This window comes from Megascapheus bottae, chromosome 12 (genome assembly GCF_031878675.1).
Source record: "Megascapheus bottae isolate mThoBot1 chromosome 12, mThoBot2.hap1, whole genome shotgun sequence".
In the NCBI taxonomy this organism is placed as follows: domain Eukaryota; kingdom Metazoa; phylum Chordata; class Mammalia; order Rodentia; family Geomyidae; genus Megascapheus; species Megascapheus bottae.
Window position 1 is genome coordinate 12,919,415 of NC_143520.1, and position 17,904 is coordinate 12,937,318.

At 39.7% G+C, this 17,904-nt stretch overlaps 1 protein-coding gene across 1 annotated transcript in view; it reads left to right on the top strand.

Moving 5' to 3' along the window:
* Lrp2 (LDL receptor related protein 2) overlaps positions 1 to 17,904 on the top strand; it is a 176,277-nt gene that overhangs the window by 80,289 nt on the left and 78,084 nt on the right. Inside the window, exons 22-31 of the mRNA XM_090342693.1 lie at positions 79 to 321; positions 1,588 to 1,707; positions 1,813 to 1,929; positions 3,413 to 3,790; positions 4,861 to 5,109; positions 6,840 to 7,051; positions 7,894 to 8,078; positions 9,182 to 9,410; positions 12,010 to 12,187; positions 13,006 to 13,134. Coding sequence (XP_090198819.1) covers positions 79 to 321; positions 1,588 to 1,707; positions 1,813 to 1,929; positions 3,413 to 3,790; positions 4,861 to 5,109; positions 6,840 to 7,051; positions 7,894 to 8,078; positions 9,182 to 9,410; positions 12,010 to 12,187; positions 13,006 to 13,134 — 2,040 coding nt within the window. The remainder of the gene's footprint in view (positions 1 to 78; positions 322 to 1,587; positions 1,708 to 1,812; positions 1,930 to 3,412; positions 3,791 to 4,860; positions 5,110 to 6,839; positions 7,052 to 7,893; positions 8,079 to 9,181; positions 9,411 to 12,009; positions 12,188 to 13,005; positions 13,135 to 17,904) is intronic.

Sequence of the window (17,904 nt, forward strand, 5' to 3'; positions counted from 1 at the left end):
TGGCCTTTAGAAAGGGAGAGCTGATTTAAATGGCAGTAAAATCCAAAAGTCTTCATGACCAGTGTGTGGCTGTTGCAGATAATACTTGTTCACCATCGGCATTTACCTGTGTCCACGGGGGACAATGCATCCCTAGACAATGGCACTGTGACAGACACAATGACTGCGCAGATGGCAGCGATGAGCAAAACTGCCCCACCTATGCACCTACAGTCTGCCCTCAGACCTACTTCACTTGTGATAATAACCACTGTATCACAAAAAGCTGGGTCTGTGACACAGACAACGATTGTGGGGATGGATCAGATGAAAAGAACTGTGGTAAGTTTGGAACGGATTTGCTGGTAAGCTGAGTAAATCTGTTTGTGCCATCACAAATCCTGTTCTATCTGAGATACTACTATTGTCATGCCTGTCAATCTCTGGCTGTACAGGCATGTACCTTTATTTGGAAGGCTTTGACATCTTCTACAGATTCTGAGTTTTACAGAAGCAAAACAAGACTGTTTCTGATGACACATTCAGATAGAAACTGAAAAAAAACCAAAAGACCCAGAACCAGACTCAGAGCTGTGCACTTGTCTCAGTTGTTTGGAAGGCTAAGGCTGAAACAGGAGGGTTGCTTAAGCCCAGGCTTAGGGAAAAAATAATCCCTCAATTAATAACTCAGATATTTAAAACAGTTACAAACTACCATATAAACATATGTTCACCGCTACACCTGTCTTGAAATTTCTAATAATTTTACATAGCTCCCTTTAGCTTATTAATTTATTGCCGTGTCTTCAATAGTAATTTAAGGTACATTAGAATTTTCTGGACTAAATTCTAGTCAAGTTAATGACTAGTTAAGTCATTTTTTCCTTAAGGTTGATAGGCTTGGAAATAAATCACTTCTATTTTTTAATTCCACGAGTCTTAAATCATCACTTCATTTTATGACTTGGAGCCAGCACATCTGATTCAGAGGCTGTACCTTACTTAGTAGGTGTCTGGGTTTTAGAGATGTTCTGTCTAGACTTTGGGCTGAACTGTAAATATGATCTGTCTATACACTGTTGCTGCAGGTATGTGGGTTGGGCAGGCTACACTAATTGACCTGTACTGGATAGTTAACTTTTGTCTAGAGTCATGGACTTACTGAATATTTGTGATCTGTAATGCCAGTCCCAACACATGGTACTTATTCTGACTGTCTTCTTCATACTGTAATCACATTTTGGACTCTTTTTTTTATTTTATTTTTTATTATCGAGGTAATGTATAGAGGGGTTACAGTTACATTCACCAGATAGTAGGTGCATTACTTCTCACATATTGATACCCCTTCTTATGTTTTTCTCCCCATTTCTCTCCCTCACACCCTGTACATTTTGGACTCTTTCCTGTGATTGTTTTATTTTTGATTCCTCAAATTGTCTAAATTTTGAGATTTCTTGGTGGGCTTATTTTTGACAAAATTACTATTTTGAAGGAATTTTGGACACATGTAACACTAAGGTAACTTATGTAGCTACTTACTGGGTGTTTTTTGGTTTGATACCTATTGAGCAGGAAATGACTTAACTGGGCTTTACTTTTCATTAGAAAGTTCACAGACTTGCCAACCCAATCAGTTTCGTTGCCCTGACCATCGGTGTATTGCCCCAGCCTATGTCTGCGATGGGGACAAGGACTGTGCAGATGGATCTGATGAGATTGGTTGTGGTAAGTGGATTGCTTTTATTTATTTACTTTTCTTGCCTTTTAGAAGAATCTCAGTGTTGTTTTAACCAAGAATTAATTTCTAATGTTCTTCTCTTTCCTCCTTAGTACTAAACTGCACCAGTTTCCAGTTCAAGTGTGCCGATGGGAGTGAATGTATTACCGATAGTTATCGTTGTGATGGTGTGTTTGATTGTGCAGACAACTCTGATGAAAGTGGCTGTCGTAAGTACTATGTGCCCATTTATTCACACAAAGGGATCCTTCCTTCCTTCTTTTCTTTCTTCTTCTCTCTCTTTCTTTCTTTCTTTCTTTCTTTTTCTTTTACTTTGTAACTATTGTTCCTATCACTGCTCTGTCAAAATTGTGGAAAGGCATCCTCAATTACAAAGTATTCTTAAAAGAATTTAGTAACACACACACACACACACACACACACACACATCAGTGTAGGAATTACCAGATAACTTTGTAATTGGAAAACCAAGTATTTGTATAAATACATCTTTCAAATAATCTCTTAGATGGGTTAAACATGTCTTAGACATTTTTATTCTCACTTTTCGTTTTTCCTAGGGCATTTCAGATTCACAGATTTCAAACTTTTGAGGCTTTGCTACATATCAAGATGTGTGATTGGCTTCTTTTGAATTTCAATTTAGAAGTTTAATCAATAAAAATAAAGGGGACTGGAAGGGGCTCAATGATGGAGGGTTAACCACGAGCAAAGGTAAACAAGGGAGCCTGCTGCTGGTGGCTCATGCCTGCAATCCTAGCTATTCAAGAGGCTGAGATTTGAGGATGTTGGTTGAAGCCAGCATGAGACTCTTATCTCCCACAAACTACTCAGAAAAAAAACAGAAATGGCTCTGTGGCTCAAGTGGTAGAGTGCTAGCCTTGCGCACAAAGAGGCTTGTGGACAGCTCCTAGGCCCAGAGTTTAAGCCCCAGGGGCAGTAAAAACAACAACAAACAGTGAAACAAAGAATTGTGGGAATTCACTGATGATTCTTTAATAGAAGGATGGATAAATTCTGCTATACTGAATGTGCTGTTGAGCAAGTATTAGAAATGTAGGATGCAGTTTGACTCAGGATGTCATATTCTTGCAAGAGCTACATATTCTGTATAATTGTCATATCCAATAATCTGACACATAAAACTATTTCTGGGTACAGTGTGGGGGAGGACCTTATGTCATGTTAGTCATTTTTTTCTTTTCTTTTATTGTCGGGATAATGTATAGAGGGGTTACAGTTAATCCGTCAGGAAATGGGTACGTTATTTTTTGAAATGATGGGTATCATGTTAGCCTTATCATTAATTTTGTCATAGCTATTCTTCTAAACCTACTATTGAAGCTGGATGCTGATGACTGCAATCCTAGCTACCGGATCTGAGGATGTAGGTTCAAAGCCAATCTGGGTAGGAAAGTCTGTGAGATTTTTATCTCTAATTGACCACCAAAAAACAGGAAGTCTAGATGTAATTCAAGTTGTAGAGTATCTGCCTTGAGTGACAAGGTTAAGGGATAGTTACCCAGACCCTTGAGTTCAAGCCCCAGTATAGTAAACACACACACACACACACACACACACACACACACACACACCTACCTACCAATTTGTGATCCAAAGTCATTTCCTCTGACTTTTAGACTAGACAAGGGATTATAAATCACCACTTCCCCTGTGCTTCTTTTCTTCTAGCAACCAGGCCCCCCGGTTTGTGCCACTCAGATGAGTTTCAGTGCCAAGGTGATGGTGTGTGCATCCCGGACACCTGGGAGTGTGATGGGCATCCGGACTGCATTGATGGATCAGATGAGCACAATGGCTGTGTCCCTAAGACTTGCTCTCCATCGCAGTTTCGCTGTGACAATGGAAACTGCATTTTCAAAGAGTGGCTTTGTGATGGGGACAATGACTGCAGGGACATGAGTGATGAGAAGGACTGTCCTCCTCCACCCTTTCGCTGTCCCAGTTGGCAGTGGAAGTGCCCTGGCTATAGCATCTGTGTGAATCTGAGTGCCCTGTGTGATGGCGCCTTTGACTGCCCCAATGGGACAGACGAGTCCCCACTTTGCAGTAAGTTTTCTGACTACAACTTCCTGGCCACAAATTCATTCTGAGCGGCAGCCTTGTGTGCCCAGTGCCCACTATCACGATCCCCACAAAGCTTCATAGGAAGGGATCTTAGTTCCTCTGTGACTTTAAATCTGTTAGGGGTAAAGAACTGAATTCAAGTCAATCATCAATGGAAAATATTTCTCATTAAATCCTTTGCACTTGGCTATGTGTTTTTCCTTCTTTATATGTCATTGTTTAGAAAAAGGAGAGCAAATTAGGCTCTTAGATGATCAAATTAACCTGGGTTCTGTTGGTATCACACTCGTGAAGTTTTCTAGCTTTAATATTTTATAATTTCATTTGGAAATGGCTCCACAAACCAAATAAAGTCTGGGGATTTGTGTTTGGTGTGATTAAAATGCTGTGATTGGCATGTGATCCTAATTACTGTCCTTTCTTTCTTTCCTCTTTAATCAATGCTCACTCTCAGATGAACTGCAGCCAGGTATGATTGTGAAGTGTTTAGATTCTTACGATTTCATGTATGTTGTGTATGTGCTAAAAGTGTCCTAACAACCACACCTTCCCCTTTTAGTGCATGCTGTATGTTTTGACTGTTGGGCTACTCACAGCAACAGAAGGCACTTGCTTCCTAGGCATGTGACTTGTCTTTTATGCATTTCTCCATTGTCCCCAAGCATAGGGAATGTTAGTGACTCTGTTCCAATTACCCTTTCTTTCCCTGTGTTCATTTCATAGACATTTCACTCTTTCTCTTACATGAAGTCCTGTCCTTCATGTCTACATAAGTAGAAGAATTTCAACTAGTTAGCTTTCTTTGCATGTTTTATCAATGATCGTTGTTTACTGTTGCCCACAGTATCTCTCCTAGATTGCCTTATTGTATCAAATGGAGTTATCCTGAAGCGTTGTAGTGAAGCAGTTGGTCTAAGTCCTGAGGATCATGTTCATCTAAGCAACTGTGTCCTTAGCTCTTATCTGGCCTGGGGCATGGCAGATATTACATCAGAGTGAATTAAAGAAGCAAAGATGATTGACTTTTCACTTTGTGATTATCTTTATTCTAGACCAGGACAGCTGTTCAAATTTCAATGGCGGTTGTACTCACCAGTGTGTTCAAGGGCCCTTTGGGGCTAGATGCGTGTGTCCACTGGGATACCAACTTGCCAATGATACCAAGACGTGTGAAGACATAAATGAATGTGACAGTCCAGGCTTTTGTAGTCAGCACTGTTACAATATGAGAGGTTCTTTCCGGTGCTCTTGTGATGAAGGCTTCATGTTAGAAGGTGATGGGAGGACTTGCAAAGTTACAGGTAATTTGTTGCTAAGCTTAAAAGTGAACCAACTGCTGCCAGTTTAATAGCCCATCCCAGAGTTTATGATCATCTGATATTCATGGGCATGTGTCAGCATTCACTAGGGATCAGACTTGAATCCTGCATAGATGTTGTAATATCTTTAACCTCAAAAGTCTTAATGGAGGGGCCGGGAGTTTGGCCTAGTGGTAGAGTGCTTGCCTAGCATGCACAAAGACTGGGGTTCGATTCCTTGGTACCACATACATAGAAAAATGCCAGAAGTGGTGCTATGGCTCAAGTGGTGAGCACTAGCCTTGAAAAAAGCCAAGGACAATGCTCAGGCCCTGAGTTCAAGCCCAGCAATGGCAAAAAAAAAAAGTCTTAATGGAGGGCAGGGAGCATGGCCTAGTAGTAGAGTGCTTGCCTACCATGCATGAAGCCCTAGGTTTGATTCGTCAGTACCACATACACACAAAAAAAGCCAAAAGTGGTACTGTGGCTCAAGTGGTAGAGCACTAGCCTTGATAAAGCTCAAGGGTAGTGCCCAGCCTCTAAGTTCAAGTCCCAGAACTGGCCCCTCAAAAAAAGGCTTAATGGAATTTTGAACATAGTAATTAAAATAATCACAAAAAGGTGATGATTTAATATTATTTAAAATAACATATGGCTTTTATATTATTTTAAATGATTTTTATATTATTAACATAATAAACAATATGAAATACTATACGTATAAATTGAGGAAAATTGTATGCATAAATTTACAAAGATATATAAAATTTAAATAGTTACGAATATATAAAATATATGAATATAAATGTATGCATATTTACACTTATGTACATTTCTACATATTCTACATACATATATACACATATATATGTAAATTTTTGCAATTTTAGTGCTGGCCACACATTTTAATTTGACTTTTTCACTCATGGCTGATGCTGTACTAGTTGAGCCACACATCCAGTTCCAATTTCTATATTGCATTTAAGTCTTTTACACAAGATAAGTAGCAAATTAATTCAGCCAATTCAGCAGTTTATGAACATGATTATACTATGTATTGGAGTTTTGATGTGGCTGTTTTTAAAGTTGCCCAAAATGGAGGATAAAGACAAAAAGTGTCTTTGTTGGATAAGTAGATGCATAGACAGTAGGTAGTCCAGGGTGTGACACAGGATCTAGTGCTGCTGTTCCAATCTTTCCTTCTTCAGAAAGTAGGAATGGGAAAGAGAAGGGGGCGGGCAAGCTCATTTTTTCCTAAGGAAACATCATTTCTACTCACATTCTGCTGATCAGAACTTAATCATGTGCTTACTGCAAGCTCAGTAGAGTCAGAGACCTTACTCTAGCTAAGTGGCCTTGAAAAGAGGAAACAGGATATTGGAAAGTAATTAGAACTTTATGTTGTAGCTAAACTCCTCAGAGAAAACAAAAATGTTTAAGACATGACTCCTGCCACAAATCAGGTTTAAGGCATGACTTCTCTACAGTTGAAAGGTAATTCCAGCAAGGAAGACATTTCGGGAAGAATTTGTTTTAAATACGCATGAGAACCATGTAACCGTTAAAGTTAAGAATGATGTAATTAAAATAATTGTTATGAGGTCTTTCTCCCCTAGTATTGTGATGTGGAATCATAAAAGTTACCAAAAGTATGGTTCCAAGTATTTAAGAGAGCCTGGGATTGTTTTGTTCTCCCATTGTTATTGACACGTTTGCCTTTTTTCCTTGGACAGCATCTGAAAATCTGCTATTACTTGTGTCAAGTCTGAACAAAGTTATTGCTGACAACATCACCTCCCAGGCCCACAATATTTATTCATTGATAGAGGATGGTTCTTACATTGTAGCTATTGATTTTGATTCAGTCAGTGGTCGGATCTTTTGGACTGACTTACGTCAGGGCAAAGCCTGGAGTGCATTTCAAAATGGAACAGACAGAAAAGTGGTAAGTCTATTTTCTGCATACCTTTGGCCTATCTGGCTCCCTGTCATAAGTCTGTTTTGCTGCTGTTATGCCAGTCAATGTGTCCTACCTTCCTCATCCTCGATTGTTCTTAGAGTCCTTGCTGGGATTGAACTCAAGGCCTTGTGCTTGCTAGTCAGATACTGTATGGTTGAGCCATGCCTTCAGCCAAGAGTACTTTCTGAGGTTTATTATACTCATGAGGCCTAAATATTTATGAATTCTGTCTGTGGGTGCTTAGATAAGAGAATGGGCTCTTCGAGATGAACTATCCATGATTCTGTCCTGTCACATGGTGCAGAGATTTTTCATGTTTCTGAGGTTCCTTTGCATTCTTTTGTGAATGAGACTACAGGAAAGTGTGAGAAAGTCAATGGATTATTTTTCTTCACTTCAATTTAGTTAAATATCTAAACCCATTTCCCAGTTTCCCCTGACAGTTATGTTTCCTCTGCCCCTCAGGACTTTATTTGATATTTTGGGGGCCCTTCACCAACAGAGAAATCACTCTTGGCATGGTACATTATGAGGATCACAAGGTTTCCAGCTTAGCAAATGGGTAGTGCTCTTAGGTAGTGTAAGTGCAATAACTTTGGAAATCAAAATGAAACTACCCACTATTTGAATAACTGAGTTATCAGTGTTAGAAAAATCTTGTACATTTTCACCCAGAAAACCATACTGTTAATGTGCTGGCTAGCCACGTGGACAACAGCTGTCACAGAACATTGTATGCTATCTTCTAGGTCTTCATCTAATTTCTGTATTTTCACTTACTCTACTCTTTAGTATTCATTCACCCTTGGTTGTCCTTCTGATTTTAGATTCATGACAGTGGCATGTTTGTTACTGAAACTATTGCAGTGGACTGGGTAGGTCGTAATCTTTACTGGACAGATTATATTCTGGAAACTATTGAAGTCTCAAAAATCGATGGGAGTCACAGGACCGTGCTGATTAGCAAAAACATAACAAATCCAAGAGGACTAGCATTAGATCCCAGAACAAAGTAAGAGTTTTTATTAACTTGGCAATGGAACTATTGAAATGACTGCTATGGATTTATATAATTGTCTAATTAATGCATGCAATAATAACTCATATGCAGACCACTTAGCAATGACCTTGACACCACAGAAAAATAGCCAGATTTTTCAGCTTCAGTTTCACATTGTTCAGTACTGCTCCCTTTTAAGTTGCATAAGCAAGAACCTGATAGTGAAAAAGAGAAGAAATTCTTCAATGTGTTTAGAAATCTTTTTTTGTCTTGCCAGTCCTGAGGCTTGAACTCAGGGCCTGGACACCATCTTTGGGCTTCCTCAAGGCTAGTGTCAACATTTGAGCCACTTTGTGTGTGGTACCGACGGATCGAACCCAGGGCTTTGTGCATGCTAGGCAAGCACTCTATCACTAGACTGTGCTCCTGGCCTATTTAAAAAGCTTGATAGGGCTTCCTTCTTGAATTGAGCTAGATTCTAGAACTTCAAATTCTATTCTGCATAATGTTGAATTAGGCAATACATGTTTGACTGAGGCAGATTCCCTAGATAATGAAAAGTATTACATACCAGTGGTATTTATGATGAATCTCTGAGGAGGAATACATTAATTCTCTTATTTAAAACATAACAGGGTAGCAAGGACATAAGGATTTTTCTGGGTGAATTATTTATGGTTTAAACACAAACATGAATCAGTATTGAGGCATTCTAGTATCATTATGTACTGCTTGTTTTATGAATGTTATAAAAACACCCAGAAGGCCTGTGATTACATTATGATTATAGTTTTGCTTTGTGGCACTCAGAGGAAATACTAAGCTATGTGCATTCATTCTGAATTGGAGACAATGTAGTTTAAGCAGAACATGAACAGAATACATATTGTTAATACTATCAATACTATCATTAGAATAATTATAGTGTTCTTTATTTTGGTTAGGAGATTTTTTTTCCTCCAAATTTAATATTGGGAATGGTTTTAATTAACTTGTTATATTCCACTGAGATTTCAGACTTTATATATGAGCTGAGAGCATTGTGTTATTTTAAACGACAGTTATTTTTTACATTGAGATATAGCCTCTGGTTGGTAACTAACTTCTTTTCATAGCGAGCATCTGATGTTCTGGTCTGACTGGGGCCGGCACCCTCGTATTGAACGTGCAAGCATGGATGGCACTGCCCGCACCATCATTGTCCAGGACAAGATCTACTGGCCCTGCGGCTTAACAATTGACTACCCCAATAGACTAGTCTACTTCCTGGATGCCTATCTTGACTACATTCACTTTTGTGATTATGATGGACACAATCGGAGACACGTGATAGCCAGTGGTTTGGTAAGTTGGCAATGAAAGAAACCAAATTCAAAATATCATCGTGGCTAGGTTGAAAACAGAGTATCAAGAAGATTTAAGAAATTAATTTTCAAATCAGAGGCATCATCAGGCCAATCTAGGAAATACCAAACAACAGAAAGGGGCAATCTGTCCTCTATTAATAGGAGGGAAAGAAATAATTTGTATGAGAATTCATGGTCAGCTTGTGCCATGATGAATTAATAGCTTTTATGACTGAATCAGTTTGTAGATGCTGATCTCTTGCTTCTCTACCTTTATTTTATTTTATTTCTTAAAAAGATTTCATTAACACTGAATTTTACATCATATTTCCAATGTCATGTTTAACAAACAAGTATTCAGAAAGGGAATCTATATGCAATCACTGGCCCATAGACTTTAGAACATAATTAAAATTAAGTTGAGGATTTGTATATTATAGATACATGTTAATCTACATAATAAAACATTATGTCTATAGGGTATATATCCCATCATAGATTTTTCTGACTATGTAGTTATGTTTATATCTCCAAGACCATATTCCATAACCTTGGGTACCCAAATATTGAGTCATCGCTCTTGTACTGCTTGGATCTAATATCCACATACTAAGGATACCATGCATCTTTTGTTCCTTTAGTCTTGTCTTATCTCAGTCAACATGATTCATTCTAGCTTCATCCACTTCCCAGTGAATGCCATTATTTTATCTTTGTTGGCTATGTGGAATTCCAGTGTGTGTGTGTGTGTGTGTGTGTGTGTGTGTGTGTGTGTGTGTGTGTGTGTATACACCATATTTTTGGTACCCATTTATCTGTAATAGGGCATCTGGGTTGTTTCCATGACTTGGCTATTGTGTAGAGATGAACATGGCTGTGTAGGTGTCCTTATCATATCCTGGGTTATGATGCTCAGGGTAGATGCCCAGGAGTATGGCAGGATTGTAGGGAAGGTCTATTTTCAGTTTTTTAAGAAACCAAACTTCCTTCCAGAGTGGTTGTACTAGTTTATATTTCCACCAGCAGTGCAGTAGGGTTCCTCTTTCTCCACATTCCCTCCGGAATTTGTCTTTGTCTGAATTCAGAATATTGGCCATTCTGATTGGGGTAAGGTTGTATCTTAGGGTTGTTTTTATTTGCATTTCCTTTATGACCATGAATGATGAGCATTTTCTCATTTTTTTTTTGCCATTTTAACCTCTTCTTTTGATAAGTCTTTCTTTAGTTCCTTTGCCTATTTAGTGATTGGTTTGTTGGGTTTGGGGGGGGGGTGAGGATTAGTTTCTTGACAAATGGGACTACCTACAAATAAAAAGTTTCTGCACAGATAAAAACATACGAAAGTAGAAAGACAGCCAACTAACTGGGAAAAGATATTTACAAACAATCCATCAGACAAATGGGCAAAGGAACTAAAGAGAAACATCAAAAGAAGAGGTTAAAAAGTCATGTTTAGTCAGGAGCTGTGGCTCATGCCTGTAATCCAAGCTACGGGTTGAGGTCTGAGTATCATGATTCATAGCCAACCGTGGCATGAAAGCCTATGAGACGCTTATCTCCAATTAATTAACCTCCAGAAAATTAGAAGTGGTTCTGTGGCTCAAAGTGGTAGAATGCTAGCCTTGAGATGAGGAGCTCAGGGATAGTTCTCAGGTGCAGAGTTCAAGCCCCACAAGGGATTAAAAAAAGATATGTTTAACAAAAATTAACTAGTTTTTAAATTTTCCAATTACTTTACAGCTTGGTATATACCAGATTTTTTTTTGGGGGGGGGAGGGGCACGACTGTGGCTCAACACAGTGGCGTGTATCTGCCATCCCCATGACAATGGGAAGCATGGGTAGTAGGATTGCAGCGCAGATCCAGCCAGGCACAATCTAGATCCCATCTTGAAAATAACCAACATAAAAAGGGTTGGTAAAATAGCTCAAGAGGTAGAATGCTTGCTAAGCAAGTGCAAGGCTTCAAGTTGAAATCCTGCACTTCAAATGAACAAATAAATAATTGAATTAATTTCCATAAGTTCAATGGACAAATTCAAAACACGAATACATTTACCAAAAAGCTGCTATTGACTTTAAGATTATTATTGTTTGTAGTTCCTGTGACTTTAAGAGGCCCTCTGAGAGGCCTCCCTCCTTTCAGGAAGTATGTACCTAAGCAATATGGATTGATGGGAACCTGTAAAAGGCTAGATAGCATCTAGGAGAAGAGTGGTGAGGGTGAGGGGATGAGGGAGGGGCGCCTGGGCCCTGGCAGTGAGCAGAGAGGAACTAGGCTTTTTCAGTTATATCGAACCTCTAGCTAATTGGTGATCTGGACAGAACCTATTTCTTTCTATGCATTTGTTTCATTTTCCTTGTACAGTAGATGGCCAGTGTTATTAATAGAGTAGACTAGACACCACGCATGAAATTATTTTGAGTGCTGTATGAAACTTTTTTTTTTTGTCTTGCCTCCTACACAATTAGTTCTGGGTGTCCTTACTGATGTCTTAAATGCTGAAGAAAACCATCTACGTACCTAGATATTTAAGTCAGTTCTCGGTGATGCCTGTTGGTGGGTAATGCTTCTCATGGGTGGTTTCTCCTCCTCAGGTTCTGGTGCACCCCCATGCCCTGACTCTCTTCGAGGATTCTGTGTACTGGACTGATCGCGGTACTCGGAAAGTTATGAAAGCTAACAAGTGGCATGGGGGCAACAAGACCGTTGTCATGTATAACGTCCCTCAGCCGCTTGGGATTGTCGCCCTGCATCCTTCAAGGCAACCAAACTGTAAGTGCTCACACAGAAGCATCCTGTCTGGGCCTTGCTTGGGAATCATGCCTGGGCATGCTTAGTGCAGGCTGTTGCAGCTTATTTGTATGCTTGGGCAATAGCTTTCTCTTTTTCATGACCCATACTGCTCCATGTTCTCCTCGGGCCTACCCTGCTGTCATCTTTCCTTTACTTTGGGAAACTCATGCCTTGTAGAGCACATAGAAAGCAATAGCACCTCTACATTGGGTTGTTATATTCAACAATTAGCTACGGCTGCTGTGATCTTTCTGAGTCTCAGTTTCCTCAGCTGATATATAGCACCTTAGTTCTTCTATCTTACCTGTTGATGGCTTAAAGCAGCTTGGTGTGTGTGTGTGTGTGTGTGTGTGTGTGTGTGTGTGTGTGTGTGAGTTTGGGATGTATACAGTGTCCCTCTTTCCAAGGAGCTGAGACACACAAAGATGTCATCAGTGGAAAAATAAAAGATTATTATCTAATAAAAAACTTGGACAGCGCTGTGAAAATGTCAAGGTCATTTTGCAAACAGAAACCTGGTGGATGTAAAAAGATATGTTTTAGGTCAGGCAAGGAGACATATTATTGAGCATTATTTCTGATACTAAGTTACAGATCACTCAGTATGCTTTTTCATTACTAGTTATAGAGACTAGATTGACTTTGGGTAGGTCACTCCATTCTTCCCACATATGCTTCCCAGCAGAGGTTACTAACAATGTCCATGGCTCCGAATATTGGAGCCTTGGGAAGGATAATCACAGCAGGCTCTGCAGCCTGCTTCACAGATGTGTTCTTTTCTGTTCTTTCTCCCACAGCCCCGAATCCATGTGCTCTGTCCTCCTGCAGTCATCTCTGCCTGCTCTCCACGCAGGGGCCTCGCTACTACTCTTGTGCTTGTCCTTCAGGATGGAACCTCTCTCAAGATTCTGTGAATTGTGTGCGAGGTACAGTATGTCCTGTCCATGCGGTCTGAAGATGGAACTTGTCCTAGTTTGCGCAGGCTGTGGAAACTCACAGTCCACCTGTGACAGAGTCTATGCACATTCCCCTTGACTCAGCAGGTGTGAGGACTGTGAGCTTTGCGAGGTGATTGGAACACCTCAGGTGTAATATATGTGGAGATGATGTTATCTGTGCCTGTGACACAACACACTTTGACCTCTTAAGTTCCTCACACTGGACTGCAGGTAGATTGTTTTTTTTTCCTGACAAGCCATGGTCATAGGAAGTTCCACATTTGACACTTAAGAAGTAAGCATTTCTTGACATGTACGCTTCCTGATTTTTCAGGTCTGTTTCTCATTTTTACTGTTATAATCAGAAATCAGTGATCAGCATTCTGTCCTCAGTCTTATAACTCCAGTTTCTATACTTTTAATATTACTATCTGATACTCTAAAAATCAGAGCTGTCTCTGTGTGCAATATATAGGTGATTATTTGAGCAATTTAATCTTTATCTCATCCTAAATGTATCTTACAAGGCTGATTAAAGAATATGTGAAGGACTGTTTTAAGGATTCTAGGGAATACAGAAGGAAAGAAAATATTATTATTATTATAATCTTCAAGTAGTTATACAAAAACAGTTATACCAAAGTAGTTGGATTCCAATCCACCAAGTTTAAAAGAGATTTTAAGTGAGTGTGTACTTACAGATAATCAACTCTTTAAAAGCCATTTATTGTACTTAACAATCTGTAAGATCACTTTAAACCTATTTTTGTGAAAAAGTGTTTTGGGGACAGCAGTATTGCCTAGTGGTAGAGCACTTGCTTAGTTTCATGAAGCCCTGGGTTCCATTCCTCAGTACTACATACACAGAAAGAGCCAGAAGTGGTGCTGTGACTCAAGTGCTAGAGTGTTAGTCCAGAGAAAGCTTAAGGGCTGTGCCTAAGCTCTGAGTTCAAGCTCTAGGACTGGCAAATAAATAAATAAATAAATAAATAAATAAATAAATAAATAAATAGTTTGCGTCTGGACGCTGGTGGCTCTCGCCTGTAATCCTAGCTACTCAGGAGGATGAGATCAAGATTCAAAGCCAGCCGGTGCACAAAAGCACCTGAGTCCCTTATCTCCAATTAACCTCTAGAAAATGGGAAGTGGGGCTTGGCTCGAGCTGAAGAGCTCAGGGACAACATCCAGGTTGAGTTCAAGCCCCAGGACCCACAAAAAAAAAAAAAAGTTTTAGGCCAGCACTGGTGGCCTGTAATTCTAGCTACTTAGAAGGCTGAGATCTGAGGATCTCATTCAAAGCCAACCAGGTCAGGAAAGTCTGAGGGACCATTTTCTCCAATTAATCAGCAAAAATCTGGAATTGGAGGTGTGACTCAAGTGGTACCATTCCAGTCTCTAGTGAAGAGGCTAGGCAAGAGCTTGAGGCCCAGAGTAAGCCTCAGTAATGGGGGAGAGGAATTTTGATAGTTAGAAATATTGCTGTAGACAAGTTGAAATTAAATGGCTAATAATAGTATATTCCTAAATGAGTCATCATCTAGGGAGAAGTTATATTTTCCAATGGAATTTTGAAAACTGAATGCAGACAATACACAGTGCTTACAGATTATGCAAATGGAGGCTAATAAAGATCAAAATTCCATCAGGATGTAATATTTAACAATGGGACTTCCATGATGAAAGATTTTTAATTATTGACAATGATTACATAAGGGTTTGGCATTCACTGTTTTGCTCCAGAGATTTATTATGCTCCTAATCCTTGTTGACATTGTTTAATTTAGTGTGGTCTCAGAGTCTTTCAGGAGAAGATTAATATGGGCTATAGATATTTGGGTACAAAGAGTTCTTTCTCCTCATACAGATGGGCATTGGGAACTGGTATGTTTGCTGTCGCTGGTTGATGGATATTGAGTGCTCATTCTAAGCAGAGCCTCTTATTTGACAAATCATCCTGTTCCTGGTTTCCCCCTGAGTTGACTTTATTGAGATAGGACTTTCTCAGTATTTCCTATTTGCCTTCGAAGTACCAGTTAGATAAGTTGACTAAACAACTGGTCACAAAACAATGCTTACATTTTTGTTTTTTCCAGCCCTGGGGCTTGAACTCAGGACCTGAGTACTGTCCTTGGGCTCTCTCAAGGCTAGACCTCTACCACTTGAGTTACAGCACCACTTCTGGCTTTTTCTGTGTGTGTGGTACCTATGCATGCTAGGCAAGCACTCTACCATCAGGCCAAACTCCCAACTCCTATAGGTTCTTTTTATTACTATTATCTTTAAGTAGGTGTACAAGGTTCTTTTAGTAAAAGACATTTGGAAGACTCTATACTATATGTACATAGTTGAAAACATGTAATCATATTAACCATTCGGTTGCCTTTAAAATAATATTTATTGCATGTCTGGAATAGCTTTAAAAGAACCTGAATGATATTGTTACATGAAAATGCAGATGTAGTCTTGTAAAAATACATTTTGAAAACATCTGTGAGGAAACACAAATGCCAGTTGTGGTTAGGGTTTCATAGGGGAATTACAGGATTTTATTTTTTCTAGTTTTATATTATAATTTTTAAACTTAGGGATTTTTGTATTTTTTTGGTTTTTATTTTATTTTATTGTTGGGATAATGTATAGAGGGGTTACAGTTAGATTCATCAGGTAGTGGGAGCATTACTTCTCGTGTAATTTTTATGAAATATTTCCCATAATAACAAAACCAAGTAGACAGTACTTAAGCCGTTACTCCTTTTAAAGTCCGTAGATCACAAGGAGGCTTCTGACTCAGTGTAAGGGAACTGCCTTGGCTTTCATGTCTCTGCCAATAAGAAAATCCTTTTTGATCTGCCAGGCAATGTCATAGGATAACTCAGGTTAAAGGTCATAAATGCCATTTTGGGGATGGGTATGCTGATACCAAGGCTTGAACTTCGAGCCTAGGGGATGTCCCTGAGCATTTTTCTTTTTTTAGTGCTCAAGACTGATGCTCTACTACTTGAAACAAAACTCTATTTCTAGCTCTTTTTGTGGATTCTCATGGAGTTTACTGCCTGGATTGGTTTTGAACCATGACCTTTAGAATGCAGCCTCCTGAATAGCTAGGATTACAGGTGTGAATCACCAGTGTCAACATAAATACTATCTTTTTACTTATTTATTTTTATTTTTGTGGGTCATGGGGCTTGAACTCAGCCTGGGAGCTGTACCTGAACTCTTCAGCTCAAGGCTACCACCCTACCCTTGAGCCAAGCTCCACTTCCTGTTTTCTAGAGGTTAATTAGAGATAAGAGTCTCAGGTCTTTTTGTGCTCAGGCTGGCTTTGAATCTTGATCCTCAGATCTCAGCCTCCTGAGTAGCTAGGATTACAGGCATGAGCCACCTTCCTGGCAATACAATATTTTTATATAATTTTTTTTTTGCCAGTCCTGGGCTTGAGTTTAGGACCTGAGCACTGTCCTTGGACTTTCTCAAGGCTAGAGCTCTACCACTTGAGCCTCAGCACCATTTCCAGCTTTTTTCTATGTATGTGGTACCGAGGAATCGAACCCGGGTCTTCGTGCATGCTAGGCAAGCACTCTACCACTAGGCCAAACTCCCAGCCCCGATATACTATATTTTTAATAAGAACATTTATTCCCCTTTCTGCCAATAGTGCAAACACTAACCTCAGTGGGATCCTGACATAAAATCATTATCTCTGAGGCAAACTTTTACCCCTCCTGAGCTCCCCTCCGTCCACCCTTAGGCACTCCTGGTTACCACTTGCACGGTGAACTCTTAAGGTCTCCATACCTGGTCTTGGTCTGGAGCAGCTAAAGCCTCTCTCCCTGACTTGTGCACAAAAATGTTTTGCCAGTGGTGCATTTTAGCATGTGGTAGCACAATAAACACTGAGTGAATGACAACATTCCTGCGTTTTTCTCATTTTCTTCCAGATCTGTGTTTTTTGCTCCTTTTCTTCTCAGGTCGGTGTGTGATGTGATATGATTCCTTGCTTTTCCTACTCTCTTCTGAGCCACTTGCTGCCTTTCTCCTTGCTTTTGTATGTGTGCTTTTTACTGGGACTTGAATTCATGGGCTAGTGCTCTTGCGTGGTTTTTTGTTGTTGTTTTTGGTTTTTGTTGAAGGCGGGTGCTCTGCCAATGTAGTTGTGTTTCCACTCTGCCTTTTTGGTGGTTAACTGGAAATAAGTCTCATAGACTTTTCTTTTAGGCTAGCGTCACATCAGAATTTTTTTTTCAGTTGGCTTGAACTGCGTACTCTTCTTGAGCTCTTTTGATCAAAGATAGCATTCTACCGTTCTGAGCCACAGCATCACTTCTGGTGGTTTTCTGGTGGTTAATTGGAGATAAGAGTCTCAAGGATTTTCTTTGCCAGGGCTGGCTTTGATCTGGGATTCTCAGATAATAGCCTCCTAAGTCTCTAGGATTACAGGTGTGAGCCACCAGCCTAGCTGGTGACTAGCTACCCAGCATAGCTTTTTTTTTTTTTGGTCAGTCATGGGACTTGAACTCAGGGACTGGGCACTGTCCCTGAGCTCTTCAGCTCAAGGCTAGTGCTCTACTACTTTGAGGCACAGCACCACTTCTGGTTTTCTGGTGCTTAATTAGAGATAAGAGTTTCATGAATTTTCATGCCTGGGTTGTCTTTGAATCATGATCCTCAGATCTCAGCCTCTTGAGTAGCTAGAATTACAGGGGTGAGCCACCTGCGTTTGGTAGCTTTTGTTTTTATTTGAACCAATCAGCATTTATA